The sequence below is a fragment of the Lentinus tigrinus genome (assembly GCF_003813185.1).
Source record: "Lentinus tigrinus ALCF2SS1-7 unplaced genomic scaffold L226scaffold_1, whole genome shotgun sequence".
NCBI classification, from domain to species: Eukaryota; Fungi; Basidiomycota; class Agaricomycetes; order Polyporales; family Polyporaceae; genus Lentinus; species Lentinus tigrinus.
In genome coordinates, this window is record NW_027137910.1 from 3,216,173 (window position 1) to 3,234,684 (window position 18,512).

General features: G+C 57.1%; 5 protein-coding genes across 5 annotated transcripts; 2 read left to right on the forward strand and 3 right to left on the reverse strand.

Moving 5' to 3' along the window:
- Nucleotides 1–1,065: 1,065 nt before the first annotated feature.
- On the reverse strand, nt 1,066–3,033 carry L226DRAFT_450911 (uncharacterized protein; the record flags this gene model as incomplete). The annotated part of the gene is made up of 9 exons (XM_067674981.1): nt 1,066–1,219; nt 1,285–1,642; nt 1,751–2,118; nt 2,178–2,323; nt 2,374–2,456; nt 2,512–2,538; nt 2,589–2,700; nt 2,751–2,822; nt 2,875–3,033. 9 exons carry the CDS (start codon nt 3,031–3,033, stop codon nt 1,066–1,068), a joined length of 1,479 nt encoding a protein of 492 aa, XP_067543396.1.
- A 1,012-nt stretch (nt 3,034–4,045) lies between these two features.
- L226DRAFT_528953 (uncharacterized protein) lies at nt 4,046–7,406 on the reverse strand. Its single transcript, XM_067679497.1, has 9 exons — nt 7,142–7,406; nt 6,796–7,040; nt 6,632–6,703; nt 6,442–6,550; nt 6,356–6,382; nt 6,063–6,291; nt 5,327–5,973; nt 4,657–5,248; nt 4,046–4,567 (listed from the first exon to the last, which is right to left on the reverse strand). Exons 1-9 carry the CDS (start codon nt 7,143–7,145, stop codon nt 4,420–4,422), a joined length of 2,073 nt encoding a protein of 690 aa, XP_067543397.1. The 5' UTR covers nt 7,146–7,406; the 3' UTR covers nt 4,046–4,419.
- L226DRAFT_38258 (uncharacterized protein) lies at nt 7,135–8,113 on the reverse strand. Its single transcript, XM_067674397.1, has one exon. The coding sequence runs from the start codon at nt 8,028–8,030 to the stop codon at nt 7,446–7,448; it is 585 nt and encodes a 194-aa protein (XP_067543398.1). The 5' UTR covers nt 8,031–8,113; the 3' UTR covers nt 7,135–7,445.
- Nucleotides 8,114–8,793: 680 nt separating this feature from the next.
- On the forward strand, nt 8,794–13,536 carry L226DRAFT_476260 (heme peroxidase; the record flags this gene model as incomplete). Its single annotated transcript, XM_067676704.1, has 21 exons — nt 8,794–9,124; nt 9,187–9,249; nt 9,306–9,674; nt 9,731–10,015; nt 10,068–10,189; nt 10,245–10,341; nt 10,406–10,486; nt 10,541–10,954; nt 11,034–11,099; nt 11,177–11,267; nt 11,352–11,381; nt 11,518–11,633; nt 11,705–11,940; nt 12,011–12,215; nt 12,273–12,488; nt 12,546–12,693; nt 12,752–12,883; nt 12,941–12,954; nt 13,012–13,104; nt 13,158–13,271; nt 13,338–13,536. Coding segments are annotated over exons 1-21 (3,375 nt in total), but the record flags the coding sequence as incomplete, so codon positions are not given.
- A 413-nt stretch (nt 13,537–13,949) lies between these two features.
- On the forward strand, nt 13,950–18,098 carry L226DRAFT_528955 (uncharacterized protein). Its single transcript, XM_067679498.1, has 19 exons — nt 13,950–14,133; nt 14,203–14,227; nt 14,291–14,342; nt 14,402–14,429; nt 14,486–14,754; nt 14,821–14,882; nt 15,120–15,131; nt 15,180–15,376; nt 15,431–15,496; nt 15,559–15,751; nt 15,815–15,919; nt 15,980–15,989; nt 16,047–16,138; nt 16,188–16,296; nt 16,348–16,551; nt 16,611–16,816; nt 16,867–16,998; nt 17,061–17,739; nt 17,806–18,098. Exons 1-18 carry the CDS (start codon nt 14,015–14,017, stop codon nt 17,694–17,696), a joined length of 2,517 nt encoding a protein of 838 aa, XP_067543400.1. The 5' UTR covers nt 13,950–14,014; the 3' UTR covers nt 17,697–17,739; nt 17,806–18,098.
- The last annotated feature ends 414 nt before the right edge of the window (nt 18,099–18,512 follow it).

The window sequence follows — 18,512 nt, forward strand, 5'->3', positions numbered from 1 at the left end:
CATCGCGCTGGCACTGGCATTCAGGCCTGAGGTTTGGCATTGGCAGGTGTCGCGTACCAGCAGCGGCGCATCAATCCCACCGGAAGCAGTCACGGTGCGGATATCAATACCATGCATCCAGGACCAAAAGCCAACGGGGCATATTTGGGGCTAAGACTTAGAAGAGCGAGCCGTCCCTGTTCAAGCTAACATCTTCGGTCAGGTTAGGTACAGGGCTTTCGGAAAGCAAACTCACTATTCGCTGTGCGGTGCCGCACACCCCGGGGCTCGTGCGCGCTGATTTCATTATACAGCCGCGTGTATAGTATATTCATGTCCGACCCGCCGTCGATCGGAGCTGCGTACCTTGCCCCCGCAGTCAACCGGGGGAGCAGATATCCCGGTGAAGGTGGAAACAGAAGAGGCGATCCCGCGATGCTGCCCTAGTACACTAACAGGCACAGCCCTGAACACAGGCGCCCCGCTGTTCGATCAGCCACTAGTACCTAGGTATTCACGCGGAGGCATATTTTGCGGAGGGGTAATTCAGGAGAGCGGTCCCTGTGGACGTATCGAGCGTTGGGACCTGAACGAATCGCGTGCGGTATGGCAGGGTATGTATGTATGTCGTCGTTTATTGCCCGTGAAGGCCGGGCCTTATGGTAGGCAAAACATGCAGTATTCTACCTAGCTAGTGGATCGGCTTCGAGGAGGTCGGACAATACATCGAAGGGCGCCCCGAAGGGCACCCGGCGTCCGGAGGAGTAACTAAGGTAGGTAGGGCCTGGCGATGGAGTCGTGTCCGCTTTCGACCCCGTATGGCAGGGTATGGTAGGGACGGCCACGGAAGCTCCTGGAGGTTCACACAAGTTATCGGTGTAACTTCAGCAAGGCGCTTGATTCGGGCTAGGATCTTGAAAGTCTAGATGTCGATGAGGTATACGTCTTTCTGAAACCGGATTACGTGGAAGGGAATATGTATGCTACATATCGATGACAGAGCACGACGGACAGCAGTTAGCATATTAAAAGCGCACATGGAAGAGCAGGGGCAATATAGCGACAGCGACACCAATATTGAGTCGCTCAATCGACCCAGATAGGTTCGTGCTTGAAAGTAGCCTTTGGCGCATAAGGGCCGCCTACCAAGTCATTCGCCTCCATCCGAAGCCTAACGCTCCGGTGAACGTAGAACGGCTTGTGGCGTTTCGGCACATGTCTTCCCTTGCCCATGTTTGGCCTGCATCGTACACACCACCCGTCAGCACCGTCAAACGAAGCGAACACTGTTACAGGGCAACGCACCAGTCGGTCCTGTTCTTCTTCGTTGCCGGAAGCAGCTCGAGCGGCCACCACGACATCCAGGCGATCTCGAGCTGGTCGTAGATCGGCGACAGCGCATCGCGCACCTCGTGGTCCTCCTCGGTGTTCTGCGCCACGGGCAGCGCGATGCTCTCGAGGTGCGTCGGGTCAGGGGTCACGGGCGGCGGGCGGTCGAGCACAATCGGGTGCAGCGAAAAAGGGTCGAGCCCGATGCGCCTGAGAAGTTCCGCGTGGAAGCGGATGCCGGTGTCTGTCTTGAAGCATTCGCGGATCATCCACCTGAGCGGGATGCGCGCGAGCGTGTGCGCGGTGTCGTTCGCTACGCTGCCTCCGCCGACGTCTGCATACAATATTGATATTGAACACATAGAGAGAGATGGGATGGAAGAAGAGACGATATGTTGTCAGTCAGGATCATTTCCGCGCCGCGCGGATCGGAGAGACGCACCGCAATGGCAGCCGGCGAACCACACCTCCAGAACGTCGGTCTGGTGGTTGTGGCTGCAGTCAGGGTCGTTCTCGCAGAACGTGCGCTCGAGGTGGCGCTGCTTGTTCTTGTTCTTGCCCTTGCCCTTAGGCGTCTTGGCACCTCTGTCCGATTGGTTGCGCATCGCCCACGTCGTATCGTTTTTTGGCATGTCCCCCGGTTGGGTCCCGAGCTTGGCATCTTCGGCAGACGCAGGAGCGTACAGAGCGGGCCTGAAGCGCACGCGGCGCTCATCAAGGGCCAAGGCATGTCTGAACGTTCGGATTGCCGTGTTGGAGCGCGTGAAGGGAAGACGGTGGGGAATAATGCCGACCGAATCGACGGTGTCCCTGCGCAGAGTGTTTGAGCCATGCGAGGTGATAGGCCCCAGTAGCTCAAGTTAACTCACCATACTCCGACGAACTCGATGTCGACGTCAATTGAGAAGGCCTTCTTGAACACGGTGGACTGAGCCCAGCCAGTCGGATCGTCGCGCGTGTACATGTTGTAGGCGAAAGGGACTTGTTGATGGTTGCACGGGGGAAGCAGTCCAACCTGTACCATTGCATGAGCCCAGGACACCACTGCCCACTAACATTCCTCACCTTGTGAACCATACCGGCAAGGGCGCGCGCAGTGTATGCCCCTCGAGAAAAGCCAAAGAGACAGATCTTGTCTCCCGCTTTGTCTGCTCATACGCACACGTCAGTTCGTAGAAATTTCTGTAGCGATACACCACGTACAATTTTGCATGAGAAACTCATAGCCAGCTATGCGCAGGTCTCAGAGGAATTCTGTCCGGATAAGTCTTAACACGCACCCATGACATGCGCGCCGAGGTTCCAAGCAACCATCGCATCGAGGAGCTTGTCAATCTTCGACTTGATGCCGTCGACATTCTGAGTGTTGGACGTATACGTGCCAATACCGGGCTGTTTAACGAGGTTAGAGTGATTTCTGAACTGATCAAGGGCGAACGTACCTGGTAGTAGACCATCTGTTCGTCGCGATCGTCCTTCTTGAGCAAGCTGAAAAAGGTAACGACATTCGAATTCTGCAGGCACCTTTAATATCTATGAAGCAACAGGGGGGTGGATGGTGCGTACGTCGTTGTCGAACTGATCGCCCGTCCCGTCGAAACAGAGCACGAGCGTCCGCGCAGGATGGTAAGGTGGAACAATGTCGTGATCCCCCAACCCCTCAGATCCGCTGGAGTCCGACCGTTGGAGGTCGTGAACAGTCGAGCCAGAGAACGAAGGCTGCATTGCCGTGGGACTTCCCTTCGGGGAGTCAGTGATAGCTCCCTTGAATGCCGACTCGGAGGCCATCATGGTGGTGGTGAACGCGGGCGGGGTAAGCAGACGGGCATCCCACGTCTGCACCAGAGACCCTTATCACGACTGGGAGCTAGAGAGCGCCTTCGGATTCGCGAGGCCGACATCGGTGCAGCTGGCTGTATGCATGGACTTAACGGGTGCAAATCGAGTAGAGAAGCGGCGACAAGGGTACTGGCGAGCGCCGGACGCTCTGCCCCCTCCTCGAAATGGCCAGCAAGAAGAATGGAGGTGCGAGCTTGACACGGATTGGCAAATGGCCGTCAATGTGCGTCGGCGATACGAGCGTGCGGGTAACGGGTTAGCGATTCCGAGGTGTCGGTATGAACACTCCCAGGGCCGCCGCGGTCCATATGTCGTGCCGCTGTCAGCTGTGTATTTTCGGGCGGTCTCGCGGCATTGAACTCCTCCCAAGCCGAGTCTAAAGAGCAGAAGGCCTTCGGGGGAGTCCACCTAAGCAGAAGCTACGATGAGGTGGAGAACGCCTGTCTGGAAGTCTCGCTGACCGCTGCCAGCGTGACCTCAGAGTGCGCTGCCAAGGAGGTCAAAAGAGCACGTAAAAGCACAAATGGAAACAACTCACAGGTTGCGACTCCATCGGTACTGCCATGCCTCGAGGCCTGGCAGCTTCTTCCCTGCCTCAGCCTGAGAACGAGAACACTGTACTTTATCAGATTCGCCGGACCAACGTCAGCAATTGAGGAATACATGGTAGTGGTAAGTGCTGGTCAGGTTGTTCGCCTCTCCTAGAGAACCGTACTTGCTGATAGATACAGATGGGCGATCCGAGTGTTCTCACGCTTGCATGACGGGAGGAGGGGAAGACGAAGTCTGAGGCGCCCACTGGCGCCACAGGGCCGACCGGAAGGTACTTCATGTAAATGACCCTTTGCCTCGGAGTCGGCATTCCGGCTACCGAAAATGTCGACGGTTGTGAAGTGTGAGGGACTGCCACCATGAAAAATTTCTTACTGCAAGTACTGTAACCAAGAATATCATTGCATTAATTAGCGTCAGAAACATGCGTGATTAACGTCAAGAACGTGTCGTAAAACTACGGACTAGCAATGGGGGCGTTATGCGATACACGAGGTAATAAAGATACAAGAAAACTCACATCCGAGAGCAAGTAGCTAGCGGGCACTGGCCAAAGTCAACATGCTCACAGCAATGGCCCTCTCACCAACACCAACACCACCGCCTACCACCACCAACAACACAGCAGCTTCGCCCACAGCCATAACTTCAGGAGTCATCCTGAGTCCTGAGACTGCAAGCTGAAACCGCCACCACCGACCCCATGCACAGAGCACAAACTCAATCCACATAAACGGGTTTCTGGTCGTCCCAGTTCTCCGCCCGGGGCTTGTACCCACGCACGCGCTCCATCCGCGTCTTCACGCTCCTATGCACAAAGAACTTGCCCGTGTCGGCCGGGATCGTGCGCCCGCGCCCAAGATTGAACCTACGTACGTCACCGCGCCGTCAGCACAGGTCAAGAAACTCGCCGGGAGGAGGTCATGAGGGACGTAAGAGCGGGGAAGGGGCACTCACGAGGTGTACTTCTTCCATTTGTTGTTCGGCAGCTGCTTCCGCTGCTCGATCGGGAGGAGCTCGAGGATCCACCACCACAGCTTGAGCTGCAGCTGGTCGTAAATGGCGCACGCCGCGTCCCGCGCCTCCTCTTCCTCTTCGTCGACATGCACCTCGACCGGCTCCTTATGGAAATTGAACCTCGGCGACCCCGCGGTCGTGGTCGTCGTGCCGATCAGCGTGCGCGCCGTCGACGTCGAGATGTGCCGAGTGTGCATTTGCGGGCTCGACGAAGTTGATGCTGCTGCTGCGTGCCCAACCTGCTTCTCGACGTCCGCCTGTGTGCGTTCCGGGGGAGTCGGCGGGTCGAGCGAGATGCGCGGAGAGGGGTTCAGAGGGGGAATTTGCGGGGCGTGTGCGAGCCCTGGGCCGTACGCGATACCCTCCTTGGCGTGTGGGTAGAGCGTGTCTGGATCAAGGCCGATGTCCTTGAGGAGCTCGCTGTGGAACCGGATGCCGGTGTTTGTGCGGAAGCACTCCCGAATCATCCACCGGAGGGGGATGCGCGCCAGCGAGTGCTTCTCAGAGTCGAGGACAGAGCCGCCGCCGACATCTGCGTTTTGGCGTCAGCATGCTATTCGGGACCTCACGCGAAAGTAGCGGGACGAGGGGAGTGAGTTACGATACTCACCACAGTGGCATCCGGCGAACCAAACCTCCTTCACGTCGGTCTCGCCCTGCCCGTGGATCTCCTCCGTCTTGTTGAACTCCTCCTCCTCTTCCGTGAGACGCTTGCCCTTCTTCCGCATGAGCGTGCGCAGCGTGTCGAAGCGGCTCCGCGTCTGTGACCAGAGCCTGCTCCCGCTCTGCGTGACCGCCTCCGTAGTCTTCTCCACCGCTTCGACTGCGACCTCCGCCTCCTTGCCCGCCTCATCCACAACTGCCTCCACCTTCTTCTCCACAGCCTGCTCCGCCACCGCCACAACGCTCTCTTCGGCGGTCTCTGTCGGAGTAGGGGGTCTCACGGTGGAAGCGACGGCAGTGACCTCCTGCTTCGGCTTCATGAGCGCCAGCAGCCGCGATGGCGACATCGGCTTGTGAGGCGACTGCGAGCGCGACTTGCGATTGGTACTCGCACGGCGCACATAGGGCTTGGGCATGTCGCCGGGATGTGTTCCCTGCTGGCTCTCCCACTCTGACGGACGGTTGTAAGTGTTCGCCTTGAACTTGGCACGGCGTTCATCAAGCGACAGCGCGTGGCGGAAGGTGCGGATGGCCGTGTTCGACGCGGTGAACGGAAGACGTTGCGGGATGAGCCCGACCGAACATACTGTATCCCTGTTTCGGATAGAGGCCGCACAATAGAGTATGAGCGTCAGCGAAAGTCGAAGAATGTACGACGTAATCGGACACGACTAGTGACTGACCAGACGCCAATGAAGTCAATGTCTACATCGATAGAGAACGCCTTCTTGAACGCAGTGCTCTGCTTCCATCCCAGCGCGTCCGTGCGCATGTACATCTTGTACGCGAAAGGGATTTGCTGGTGGTTGTGCGAGGGCAGGAGCCCAACCTTGTGCAGCATACCGGCGAGTGCCCGCGCGGTGTAGGCGCCGCGCGAGAACCCAAAGAGACAGATCTTGTCTCCTACTTCGTCTACATGGCGCATGTATGCGTGAGGAATGCTTCGGAGGGGATGTAGAACGGAGGTACGACGTACAGTTCTGCATGAGGAACTCATACCCGGCTGATCCATTGAAGCAGGGTTAGGCGCAGGCTCGCGGCAGGGAGAATGAAGGGACGCACCCATGACATGAGTATCAAGGTTCCAAGCAACTGCCTCGTCCAGGGTCTTCGAAACGGCTTGGCCGACTGCCGTTACAAGTTGTGGGCTCGTGTAGGTCCCTATTCCAGTCTGCATGACGATTGCGGGGTAGGCGCATAGGTTAGCCCGTCGATCGCGATCGAGATCATGCATTGTACGCAGACCACATACCTGGTAGTAGACCATCTGTTCGCGTCTGTCGTCCCGCTTGAGCATGCTGAAGAACTTGACCACGTTCGAGTTCTGCACATCGGGTCAGTATATGATACGGAATGGACAGTCACAAATGGCGCGACGCGCGATCACGATTGTGGGGTCATCGGAGGGCTACGTACATCCGAGTCGAACTGGTCTCCCGTGCCGTCGAAGCACAGCACCAGTGTTCGCCGCGCGCCTGGATGATACGGGGGGATGATGTCGTGGTCGAGTTCGCTTGACCAGGAGTGCACGCTTGACGGAGTTAAAGGACGGGAGTGCGAATGTGCTTCCGGAGCAGCGGGTGCGCTCGAGCCTTGTGCATGATTTTGTAGGTTAAGAGAAGCGGGGGTGTCGCGTGTGAAAGGCATAGCAGGTCGTGAGGCTGAAGAGGCCGTAAGTAAGAGTCGTAACGAGTCGTGAGTCTAGGGAGGGAGGGGAGGGGGGAAATGCAGCGGGATATATAGAGTCCTGGAAGAAGCGCACCCATATGGATATCGTGGAATGGATTTGTCCTTTTTGTCAAGATAGCGCCGTTTGTTGCTCGGCGCGGCGGGCACTGTCGTTGAGATGTTTCGATGTCGAGTGCGCCCGGGGGAGCGGCGCAGACTAGCTGACACTGGTCAACAGATGGACAGAGTCGTGATCGGCGCTGGACGCCGCGGAGGAATGTGAGAGAAAATAGGAGAGGCGGGACGACGAGCGTGTCGCGGAGGAACTGGAATACTGGAATACGTGCTCCTCTTCTTGTATAGTTTCGTACCCGATCGATGCTTGAGTACAGGCGACTTTAGGCGATCCGGAGGGCCGTATGAGCGATATTGCGTCTCAGAAGCCCAAGCGAGCCAAGAACATAGCTATGTAGTGTCCCAAGACCAGCGAAGCTGCCAGCGCGTGCGCCTGTTGTGTCTGAGGTGGTCATGATTGTAATGCGAAGCGACATATGTGGTATAGGCGGGGCGCGGAGGCATCCGGCGAGACACGCAGAGAAAATCCAGATATGACAGAAGGGGAGAAAGTTGCACAGCGTTGGGTCGCCGGGATCACTTGGGCTTTCGCAGGGCTCCGCCCCGAGAGACTTCGGTGTTGATGCGATACGCTGAAACACAATTCCGAAGCTAATCACACTATCCTTGCCGACTAAGAGCTTCTTTTCTGCCGTGAGCAAGCGGAGTTCAAGTCCGGTGTGGAGTCGGTATATTGGAGAGTTCTGTACTCTAGAAACGGAGGCAAACCACAGCAGCAGGTGGTAGGAGGAAGAGACATGCATGGACGCACTCCTGTTTCGGGTTTTCCACAGACGGTAGAAGAAGCGCCCGGAACACACGGTCACATGGTCGTACGCGAGATATGATCGGGCATGGGCTTCCGACATTGCACGGACGACGGACGAGTTCTGTCTTGTTTATTCCCCCGGGAACTCGGACATGTGCAGACATTCACTTGTGTGTAGATCGCGCTCTCTCAGTGGGACTGCTGCTGTCTGTGGCTATGTATCAGATCTGGCAACACCGCATGATGCGTTCGCGATGGCAGGTTGCCTTTGACGCTTCCTAGGGGAACCAGTGCTATGTCTGTGCCACTATCATCTAGGAACTAACTTCTCTGGAAGCCTTGAGGCGCAGCGCTGTGCACGGATATAGCACCAAGTCGTCTATCAATCGCACACAAGAATTTCTATAAGGACGCCGCAATGAGTCAATGCATCCGTCACGTAGGCAGAAGTAGACCAGGCTCGGAATGGCGCCTCTTCCACGAGGGCGCCACTTGCTGTGAGTTGTCCATCGATTACCTTGCTCGCCCTGAGCAGACCCAGACAGACCCTTAATTGAATAATTAACAAATCCCGCACTTTGCGGCTCAGATTCACATCCACCAGACGCTCCCCAAGCCCTGCTTGTGCTCTTTCTAGAGGCGGTGATCGGGAAAGTGCGCGCATCTTGCTCTGTGCTCCGCGCTCTAAATCCGGCCTTGCTCGAACGCCTGCACGGACGCCGATTACGGTACTTTCCAATCACCGGTCGACAGCTCTTCCCCTCCTTGTCCCCCGTCAAGGATTCTCGACTGCACTGGGCCAACGCGCCCTCACTATATCAGCGGTCGCGCGAGCACCTTCAGACTCACCACCCCGGCCGCCATCTCTCCACACTTCCCTCGAACACACTCTCGAAAAGATGGCATTGAATGGTCTCTCAGACATCGTGGTATGCTCGTCCACGCGAGTCTGACGGCTGTCCATCATGTGATCTGATCCCGCTGTCTGCACTACAGACTCTCGCAGACGTGCAGTACCTCGCCGCCCGTCCGTTGCCTACTGCCCCGGATGGCCGCTACGATGCCGAGGTCGTCCCAGTCACGGCCGCTACGACAAACAAGGATCCCCACTCCGATCTCTATCGTACCGCACAGGGCATAAGTGATAGCCTCAAGAACGTCGCACCTCTCATGAAGGAGGCGCTTGACCCGACGGTACTTCGCAATGCATTTGTTAAGCGACCGACGTCCCTCTGATTTCACCCTTCGCGCCGCAGACCTTCCAGGCGCTCGTTGATTCCGTCCAGAACAAAGACGCCCTTGATGACCGCAAGAAGCTGGTATGCTGTTAGAGCACATCTGACTCCAAGTGGCCCATGCTCATGATGCTCTCCAGTTCACGAAGACACTCTCGCTCTTGTGTCGCCTTCCACAGGACTCACAGCAGTCTAAGGACTTGAACGACCAAGTCATCACTTTGCTCTACAACACCCTTCCCCACCCTCCCTGCACGTACATTGGCACAGACTACCCTGCGGCTTCCTCGACTACCCCAGCTGCTTCCACTCCGCAGAGCGCATCTGTCGGTCCTCGTCTTCCGTTCACGACTAGGACTGCAGATGGGAGCTGTAACAATGTCAACATGCCTGACCTTGGTAAGGCGCGGACCCCATACGCCCGCAGCGTCCAGAACAAGTACCCTCTCTCGCCGAACTCCCTTCCAGACCCTGGAGATGTCTTCGACGCCCTTCTCAAGGCTCCTGACGTAAGTTTGCGTGCATCACGTCCTGCAGCCCCTGTGGTACTGACGCGCCGTTCTAGTTCCAACCTCACCCAGGACGTAACTCTTCTTTGACGTTCGCCTTCGCTTCCCTGGTCACGCACCAGCTCTTTCGCACTGATCCTCGTGATATGACGATTAACAACACGACCTCCTACTTGGACCTCTCCATTCTGTATGGCACCAACCAGGCCGAGCAGGACGCAGTTCGCGACAAGGCCTCCGGCAAGGGCTTGCTCTACCCCGACGCATTCTCTGAAGATCGCCTCATCTTCGTGCCCCCTGCGGCCACCGCGCTTCTCGTCCTCTTCAGCCGCAACCATAACGTGAGAGCCATCACTCTTATCTTAGTATGGCTTCTAATGGGGTCATTGATAGTACATCGCGGACATGCTCCTCAAACTCAACGAGCGCGGCACCTGGACGAACCCACCCCCGGAAGATGCCGCCGCTCGTGCACGCCAGGATGAGGAAATCTTCCAGACCGCACGTCTTGTCAAGTAGGGTTTCTTGGAAGCTCTGCAACCCGCACGAACTAAATCTGTTCTAAATCAGCTGTGGTAACTTCATGGCGATGATCTTTGGCGATTATGTCGCGGGCTTCCTTGGTTTGGGACGTGATGGCTGCACCTGGAGCATGAACCCCTTTGACGTACGTGGGCTCTCAACTATATGCTATCCCTTCTTCTGAATCACTTCATATCATCAATATATAGCCGATCAAGACGAAGGATGGTGAGGTCGTAGGTCGTGGAGACGGCAACCAATGCTCCGTTGAATTCAACGTCCTCTACCGCGTACGTGGAACGCAATATGCAGTCTAGTGTGTCCCTTACTGACTACTAGCGCAGTGGCACGCGACGACGGCACAGAAAGACATTGAATGGACGGAATCGATCTTTAAGAATGCGTTCGGCGACAAGCCGCTCGACAAGCTCGAGCTCGGCGACTTTGGCAAAGGTGTCGTCAAGACCTGGGCATCGGTCGACCCGAACCCGCGCACGCGTACATTCTTTGGGCTTCAACGCGGCCCTGATGGTCGCTTCAAGGACGAAGACCTCGCGAATATCCTTCACGACGCGACCGAGAAGGTTGCAGGCGCGTACCGCGCGCGGGGTTCACCGGCTGCCCTGCGTATCGTTGAGATCCTCGGCATGACCCAGGCCCGCCAGTGGGGCGTTTGTACCATGAACGAGTTCCGGGACTTCCTTGGCCTGAAGCGGTTCGGCAGCTTCGAGGAGTGGAATTCGGACCCTGAGATCGCGGTCAGTTGTTGTGTTCATGATCCTTCCTCGAGGGATGGGCGGCGTGCTGATACACATCTGTTCGTGCATGCAACAATAGAACACTGCGCGTCAGCTGTACGGCCACATCGACAACCTTGAGTTGTACCCGGGCTTGCAGGCGGAGGTACGTAGCCTCGCGCTCGCGCACGTTGACGAAGGTTTGATGATGCATGCGGAATGGCTGATCCTTTCGTGTCATAGGAAATTATGGGCCTCGGGCCTGCTTCGGGTCTGTGCTGCGGTTACACCATGACGCGTGCTATTCTGAGCGACGCCATCGCCCTGGTTCGCGGTGAGTAGAAGGCCGCCAAACCCATCCATTACAGATGATACGCGTACGTGGCATATTGATACTGACGGACTGTTGCTGTGCCAGGGGACCGCTTCTACACGACCGATTACACGCGTATGTGGTTTTCACTCAGTTGGGTGTGATGATGTGCGGTTCGCTGACAGATCTGTCTTGTCTTCCTCTGCCTTCTTGCTGCGGCTCCTCCTGTGGCATTCATGTCGATGTGCGCGCGACTTCGTGATTATCACAGCGGCCAATATGACCGCGTGGGGCTTCCAGGACTGCGCGAGGGACCCTAACAACGGCGCGTTCGGAGCCGCCATTCCCCGGCTGCTCTTCCGTCACCTCCCCCGCCACTACCCTGCTGTACGTGTCCTCTCGTCTTCTGTATCATCCCTTGTGGCTGAGATGCGATTATTGCTTCCGGTCGTGCTCAGAACAGCGTCTACGCCTTGTTCCCATTCTTCACGCCCGAGATCACGAAGACAAACCTCCATAACCTGGGCATCGAGAAGTCGTACGAGTTCGGGCGCCCGGTTACGAAGCCAGTCGAGAAGATCGTCGACACCGTCAAGGATATCGAGGCGATCTTGACGGACAAGGCGCACTACCAGGTCCCTGAGAGCCCCCTCTTCGGCAAGACTGCGAGCAAGTTCTCTATCGTCGCTAACCTGTACGTTGCACTGTTGGGTTTGGGTTCGCGCGTGCGGCTGACGCTGACGGACGTTTTGTATCACATGCAGCCCTGAGCCTCGCAAGACTGCGCTCCTCCAGGCGCTGTTCCCCACCCCGGATGCATACACGGCGCACAAGGCGTGGTTCCGCACGCAGGTGCAGCAGCTCATCAAGGACCATACCTTTAAGGTGTCTGGCTTGCCTGGCACCAGACTCGATGTCGTCGGCAATGTGATCAACCTCGCACCCGCGTACTGGGTTGCTGAGTACATCGTACGCGGCTTCGTCGCATTCTCTTGTGGCAATGCCACTGACAAGGCCTGTTGGTAGCTCGGTATCCCACTCAAGGACGTTCACAAAAAGGACGGGCTCCTCACCCCGCAGGAGGTCAACGATATGTTGCGCCTCATCTTCGTCGCTGCATACCTCAGCCCGCAGCCTGAGAACAACTGGTCGCTCAGCAGGCGCGCTTCCTACTTCGCCCAGGTCTTCACCCAGTTCATCGAGAAGTCTCTGAAGGACGCCGCTCCTTCAAGCGTCATCGTGGTACGTATCCCGCCCTTCACGTACCGTCCATTGTTCGGTATTTACTTGGGTTGACAGCAAACGATCTCTGCGTTCCTGTCGCATGCGCCGCATGAGCCTGCCCACGACTTCCTCTCCAAGGTCGCCCATTCCAGTACACCCCACGCCGACCTCGTGGCGGACATTCTCGGGTTCGCCGTGACTACTTCTGTGTCCCTCGCGAAGAGTGTGTTACAGTTTCCTTAGCGCCTCTGTGACGTAGTTGACGTTGTAACCTCCGATAGCGACGGCGCAGGTTGTCGACTTCTACCTGGACCCGAGTCACGCAAAGGAGTATGTCGAGGTCGTCAAACTCGCCGGCGCGAGCGACGCGAAGAGTCTCGAGTCGCTGAAGGGCTACGTGAGGGAAGCACAACGTAAGTGTGGTGTAATGTTTTTTTTCTCCCGTGTTGATCCCTTCCTCTCGGTTTCAGGTCTCGCCCCTCAAGTACGCTTCTGGATCGTTGTTGACGCCCTGAACCTTGCTGACCGTGCATCCTGACAGTTCGCCTTCGTCCTGCGTGAGGACGTGAAGGCGTCGTCGCCGAAGCAGCCGAAGCAGTCGTATGTTCTGGACCTCCAGAAGGCTCTCGTGAACGTAAGATTCGCCTCACTCCCTTTCTACCGCCGCCTTGCTCACTGTACCCGCAGCCGACCGACTTCCCCGAGCCCACGAGTGTGAATCCGCAGCGCCCCGCTGCGTCGTACAAGGCTATCCAGGAAGCGAGTTTCTACAAGCTCCTGGGCAACGTGCAGGCCGAGGATGTAAGTCCCCGTGGTGCTCGTGAGAGCTGATGCACTGACGAGCGCTGCTCGCGCTACACCTTCCAGATCATCGTCGAGATCGTCAAGGCCGTCTTCCAGCTGCCGAACCTCAAGCCCGTTCCTGGCCTTGCGGGGACCATGGGCGAGGTGAAGGTCAACAAGTATGGCATTGAGCACGACGAGTACATCAACAGCATTGGCTTGCCTTCGAACTTCCCGAGCTCGTTGGTTGTGACGGTGAGTGGTGTTGTGCGTTTGTCTGGCGTCGGCGCGAGTTGACACATGCATGGTTCGTGTAGTACGGCGCGTGAGCTCGTCATTGGGTTCTCTGTGTTAGGTGTAGGTGTAGGATTAGCGTGCTGTATCCTCTCGTTGTCTACTTGTTGTCTCGATCGTCGAAATGCATTATTCTCATGACCATGATGAGCCTTGGGTGAGATGAGTTCAGCGTACACGGGCCTCCGGTAAAGTCAGAGACAGAGAAGAGGAGGACAACGCGACCGAGCCAGTTCGCTTTTACGGTGGAACGGAAGCCGTGGTGCCGAGGGACGCGTCAGCTGCCGCAACTCGAGTCAGTTGCGCCGATGCGGGAGCGAGAGCTCCGATCTAGGCGCTTAGATCAGACTGGCGGCTGTGATCGACGCTCGCGCCTGCGAAAACACCTTTATAAGCCTTTCTCCGTACTACGAGGCACACCAACTCTGAACCCATAGTCCATTTTTGAATACGTGAAAACAAACAACATGGCTCCCGTGAGGACCGCAGACAAGGATTCGCAGCCCGTCGCAGGCGGGAGCGCGGGCGGCGAGAAGCAAAGGCGCAAGCCCGGTCGGGTTCCCGTCTCGTGCGCGGAATGTCGGAGGTGTGTGGGTTTAGACATATGTCCGAGCGGAGATGGGCCGATACTGATATATACATTGCTCCTTGACAGGTTGAAGCTGCGATGCGACCGTCAGGTCTGTTTGCATAACCTATGGGATAAGTCGTATATAGAACTGATTGACTGACCCTGTCTCCAGGTTCCATGCGAGTCCTGCACGAAAAGAGGTTGTGCGGCGCTCTGCCCAGATGGTAGGCTTCAACAGCCCCCTGTCGCGTTGTCTGATGAAGGCTAACATCGTCAACTACAGGGTCGCTGCCAACCACAAAGGGGCCGAAGTACGTCTTCGCTGTCAAGGCATGGGCTTCGCACTGATAGCGTTATCCCGCCCCAGGCTCAAGGCCGCCGCTGAAGTTGAGGAGCTCAAAGACAAGATCGCACAGCTCGAAGCTGCTCTGCGCCAGATGCAGGCAGCTGTCTCCGACGAGCCGCACCCGTTGCTCCAGGATAGCCCGGGCCAGCAGCCGTCTGCGACCCCCTCCTCCAGCGCCGACTCAGGAGCGTCGCCGCCCGGGAGCTCAGCGCCGTCCAACTCGAGCGCGAGCTCCCAGTCCCCCAAAGAAGACACTTCTTCGGAGGTCGACGAGATGCTCGATACTTTCGGTATTGTTCCCTTCGCTCCTTTTCTGCAGCAGTGGATAGCCCCTAACGACGGTCTGCGTCGGCTAGGCACGCTTACTCTTGGCAACCGTGGTGAGGCCAGGTTTTTCGGCCAGACATCGCGGACGGAGGTGTGTTTTTCTTCGTGAGGGGTGCTCGATTCTTGGTGTTCAGTTCGGAGTATCCCTCAGTTCACTACGAGGAGCCGGAAGGTTTGGCGCCTGCTGCCCTTACGCTACCTCGTTGAGCAGTTGAGATCGCTCGGCTAGTGCTTCTTCGTGGACTAGGCGCATCCTGAGCTGGACGATAAGACTCGAGTAACCCTCTTCCGTCACATCTGATGTCAGAGCTGACGTCGCCTTCGCCAGTACTTAATACACGTGCGTAGAACGTCGTGGGCCCTCGTAGATTGCTGAACCGTCTTGCAGGCGCCGGAGAGGCTCACTCCATTTGTGGACAAGATCAAATTGCCTCGTCTCTCGGCCGTTACTATTGATGAAGCTTGCAAAGAACTTGACGTCTTTTGTACTAACGATACCATTGGCGAGGAAGTCGTAGGATGCATACCCAGCATGCAGGACGCCCTACGCTTGTGCGATATCTATTTCGAATGCTCCAAGTTTATGTGAGTGGTCGACCTCTCACACATGAGTATTTCGACGCGCTGACGGTCGTCCAGGTGGTATCCCCTCCCGAGGGAGTATGTCTACACTGAGGTGGTCTCTGCCATTTACCAGCGACCGACGTACGTGCACTTCCCCCGCCTGCCCTCTCTATGAAGTTGACATAGTTTCCTATCCTACATAGCGGCGAGTATTGCCACGTCACCCGCAAGCACGCTCTTTCGTTGCTGTTCATGATTTTCTCGCTCGCAACACTCTACGATCCGACCATGCCGCCGTATTCCGTGGAGGCGCAGGAGTACTACCTGCTGGCACGCATCGCCTTGCGATGGGCGCCTCCAGCTTACGACACCACCCTGGCGGCGATCCAGTCTCTTGTGCGTGGTCTACGCTCTCATGCGATGTAAGTGCCGGTTGCTCATGGTGTGGTGCGACTCTAGCTGTATATGGGGCAGTACCTCGAGATGGCCGATTGCGAGCCGGCGCACACTGCGTCGCACAAGGCCTGGATCACGACGAGGCACACGGTAACCCTCGGCCTTAGCGTGAGTACTAGACGACCTCTCCGCAAGTCATTCACTTAACCCTGTCGGTCCGCGCTCTAGATCGGTCTTCGTGAGTGATCGTCTCCTGTGTAATTTCGGTGCTCGAGTGCTGACGTGATGTCATCAGACGTATCCAGCTGTAAATGGCAGCTCGATGAGGTTGCTGCCGCGAAGCGCGGCCGGATGTTCTGGCAGATGTTCACTCAGGATACTTGGCTGGTACGTTCTTCGAGTCGTCTTGCGATCCTGCGCTGAAATAGTCCGACAGAGTTACGGCTTTGGGCGCCCGCCGAGCATCAGTCTTGCCTACGTCGAATGCGAGATCCCCAAACCGGAAGAAATCGGCACGGCGAACGGGACGAGCTGGTCCACAGACTGTGCGTGTTTGATTCCGACATGCGTTGCTCTCGGACTTACCATTTCGCTAGTCCACGTCTGGACGTGGCAGTTCACAAAGTTGCTGCATACGATCATCACGTCTGCGTTTGCGGCCAAGTCGCCGACGTATACGAAGATCATGGAACTCGACAAACGTGTCCGAGACTTCCCTGATCCCGATTGCATCCAAGTGAAGACAGAAGACGTCACTCGGACGATGCAGCACCTGTTGGTGACGCTGTACAAGGAAACGAGTACGTCTCTCCGCCGGCATACCACCCTGAGCATGTCTCATTAGTGTTCATGTGCACAGCACACCTAAACCTGCATCGGCCATACCTGTCCCAAGCATTGAAGGACTCGGCTGAAGACCCTCTGCGCCATCGCTATGGGGCATCTGTCATGATCATCTACCGCTCCGCGTGGCGGATATTGAATGCCGTGCAGTCGGCATACAGGACGGCTCCAGGCATCACGGCCCGGATGAACCTTCTGTGGTCGCAATCTCTGGCCTGTGCGGTGAGTTGTCCACTTCGATGCACTATGAATACGACCTCAGACCGCTGCAGATTCTGCTGTGTTTGCTAATCACACGCGCGCCGGCGTCGAGTTTGGCGCACCCTGCGCTCATGGAGCTCGACAAGATCTGCGAGCTCTTCGAGGAGGCCGCAAATCAGAGTCAAATCGTCACAAACAACATTGTACGCCTCTATGTCATGTTCTTCTCCATCTTCCGGAGCTGACACGCGCTCTGCCCTCGCAGCAAGTCCTCCGGACGCTCCGGAAACAGGCACATGCCGCCATGACGAAGGTTATGGCCGAGGACGCAGCGCTGGTCGCATCCGAGCTGGACCGCCTCGGCGGGAAGACGCAGCTGATCCAGACTATCGGCGAGCGGATGATGACGTGCCACTCGTCGTTGACGAACCGCTACATAGACACATACTTCTCGAACAGCAAAGTACCGCTCAGCGTGTTCGAAGTCACGGGCAACCCCAACGGGGTCGTCGCGCCCATCGTCGCGCAGGACGTGCCCGTGTTCGACGACGCGGACCTGCTCGGGAACCCGCCTGCGTTCGACGAGTTCAACTTCGATTTCCTCTCGGGCCCCGCGGTGGGCTGCACAGGGACAGGGACGGGGACGGGGACGGGGACGCAAACGCAGAGCGGGTCAAGGACACCAGGAGCCCAGTCGTCGACACAACAGGGACACACGGGAGATGAAGTGGACTTCTCGCAGATCCAGAACTTTGACTGGATCTCGGGCTATTTGAATGCGACGAGCGGGGTCGTCCCGCAGGGACCCCAGCCGCAGACGGCGTCTGAGCCGGTGCCGAACCCGGCGGACACGGAGGCGACGTGGCAGGTGCTCGTGCAGCAGCTGGGAGTGGGGTTATGAGTGGGAGGCATGAGGTTGTGTGTATGAGTATGATGGTGCTACGGTGCGTCGGTCTTCGGGTTTCAGTGCAGTACGCGAGCGTAGAGCTGACGGGCGTGTGGCTGAGCAGGAGAGTTCGGCGTTCGTGTTGTTGACATGGACTTGGGTCTCAGTTGTAGTTCCGGCGGCGCTGGTCTTGGTACACTTCTCTCTCTTGTCAACAGCTGCACTGTAGACGTACCCCGTGCAGAGCTGCGAAAATATGCAGGGAGATGTGGTCGAAGAAAGTTCGCTGGCTCTCTGGGATGGCATGTATAAGATATACTGTATGTGGTGGGTCACGGTGTTGTGTACGAATATATCCTTGTCCAGGCTTTGGGGCCCATGCACATGTCCGGAGTGGTTGCACAGCATGTAAATGCCATCAGAGTTCGCTCGGCGATCGACATTCGCGATACCGAACAGTCAGAACAGTCGATATCACCAGAAGCAATTGTAGTTCCTACATACCATGAAGGGCCGCAAGTTGGCAATGTTACGCTCTTCTACTTTGAAGTAGATAGAAACTGGAATACGAGCGGACCCGTACGTACTACGCTGGCAAGCCAAGAACTACCTCGTGGGGTTAACGCAGATCCTCCAACCGCGCGGCTGCTGAGTCAGAAAGTGCCTCGGCAGATCGAGATGATGGAGTGTGGAGGATGCTTGCGGTTGCACTTCACAAGCTTTACCGCTGACAAACCCACCTCTGTACGCGGGCGTCCGTTCAGTTTCCTCAGGCTGTTCCACCACCACGACCACAACGTAACTCCTCCTCCACCTCCTCCTCCACCTCCT

Bases quoted from the DNA above. Each gene is read 5' to 3' on its own strand.
- L226DRAFT_38258 (XM_067674397.1), bottom strand. From the start codon at position 8,030: ATGTCGGAAGCCCATGCCCGATCATATCTCGCGTACGACCATGTGACC.
- L226DRAFT_528953 (XM_067679497.1), bottom strand. The intron at 6,292-6,355 runs GTACGTCGTACC...TGCGCCATGTAG, and splicing joins TGAGTTCCTCATGCAGAACT to ACGAAGTAGGAGACAAGATC. The intron at 4,568-4,656 runs GTGAGTGCCCCT...TGACGTACGTAG, and splicing joins AAATGGAAGAAGTACACCTC to GTTCAATCTTGGGCGCGGGC.
- L226DRAFT_528955 (XM_067679498.1), top strand. From the start codon at position 14,015: ATGGCTCCCGTGAGGACCGCAGACAAGGATTCGCAGCCCGTCGCAGGC. The intron at 14,430-14,485 runs GTACGTCTTCGC...ATCCCGCCCCAG, and splicing joins CCAACCACAAAGGGGCCGAA to GCTCAAGGCCGCCGCTGAAG. The intron at 16,817-16,866 runs GTGAGTTGTCCA...AGACCGCTGCAG, and splicing joins CGCAATCTCTGGCCTGTGCG to ATTCTGCTGTGTTTGCTAAT.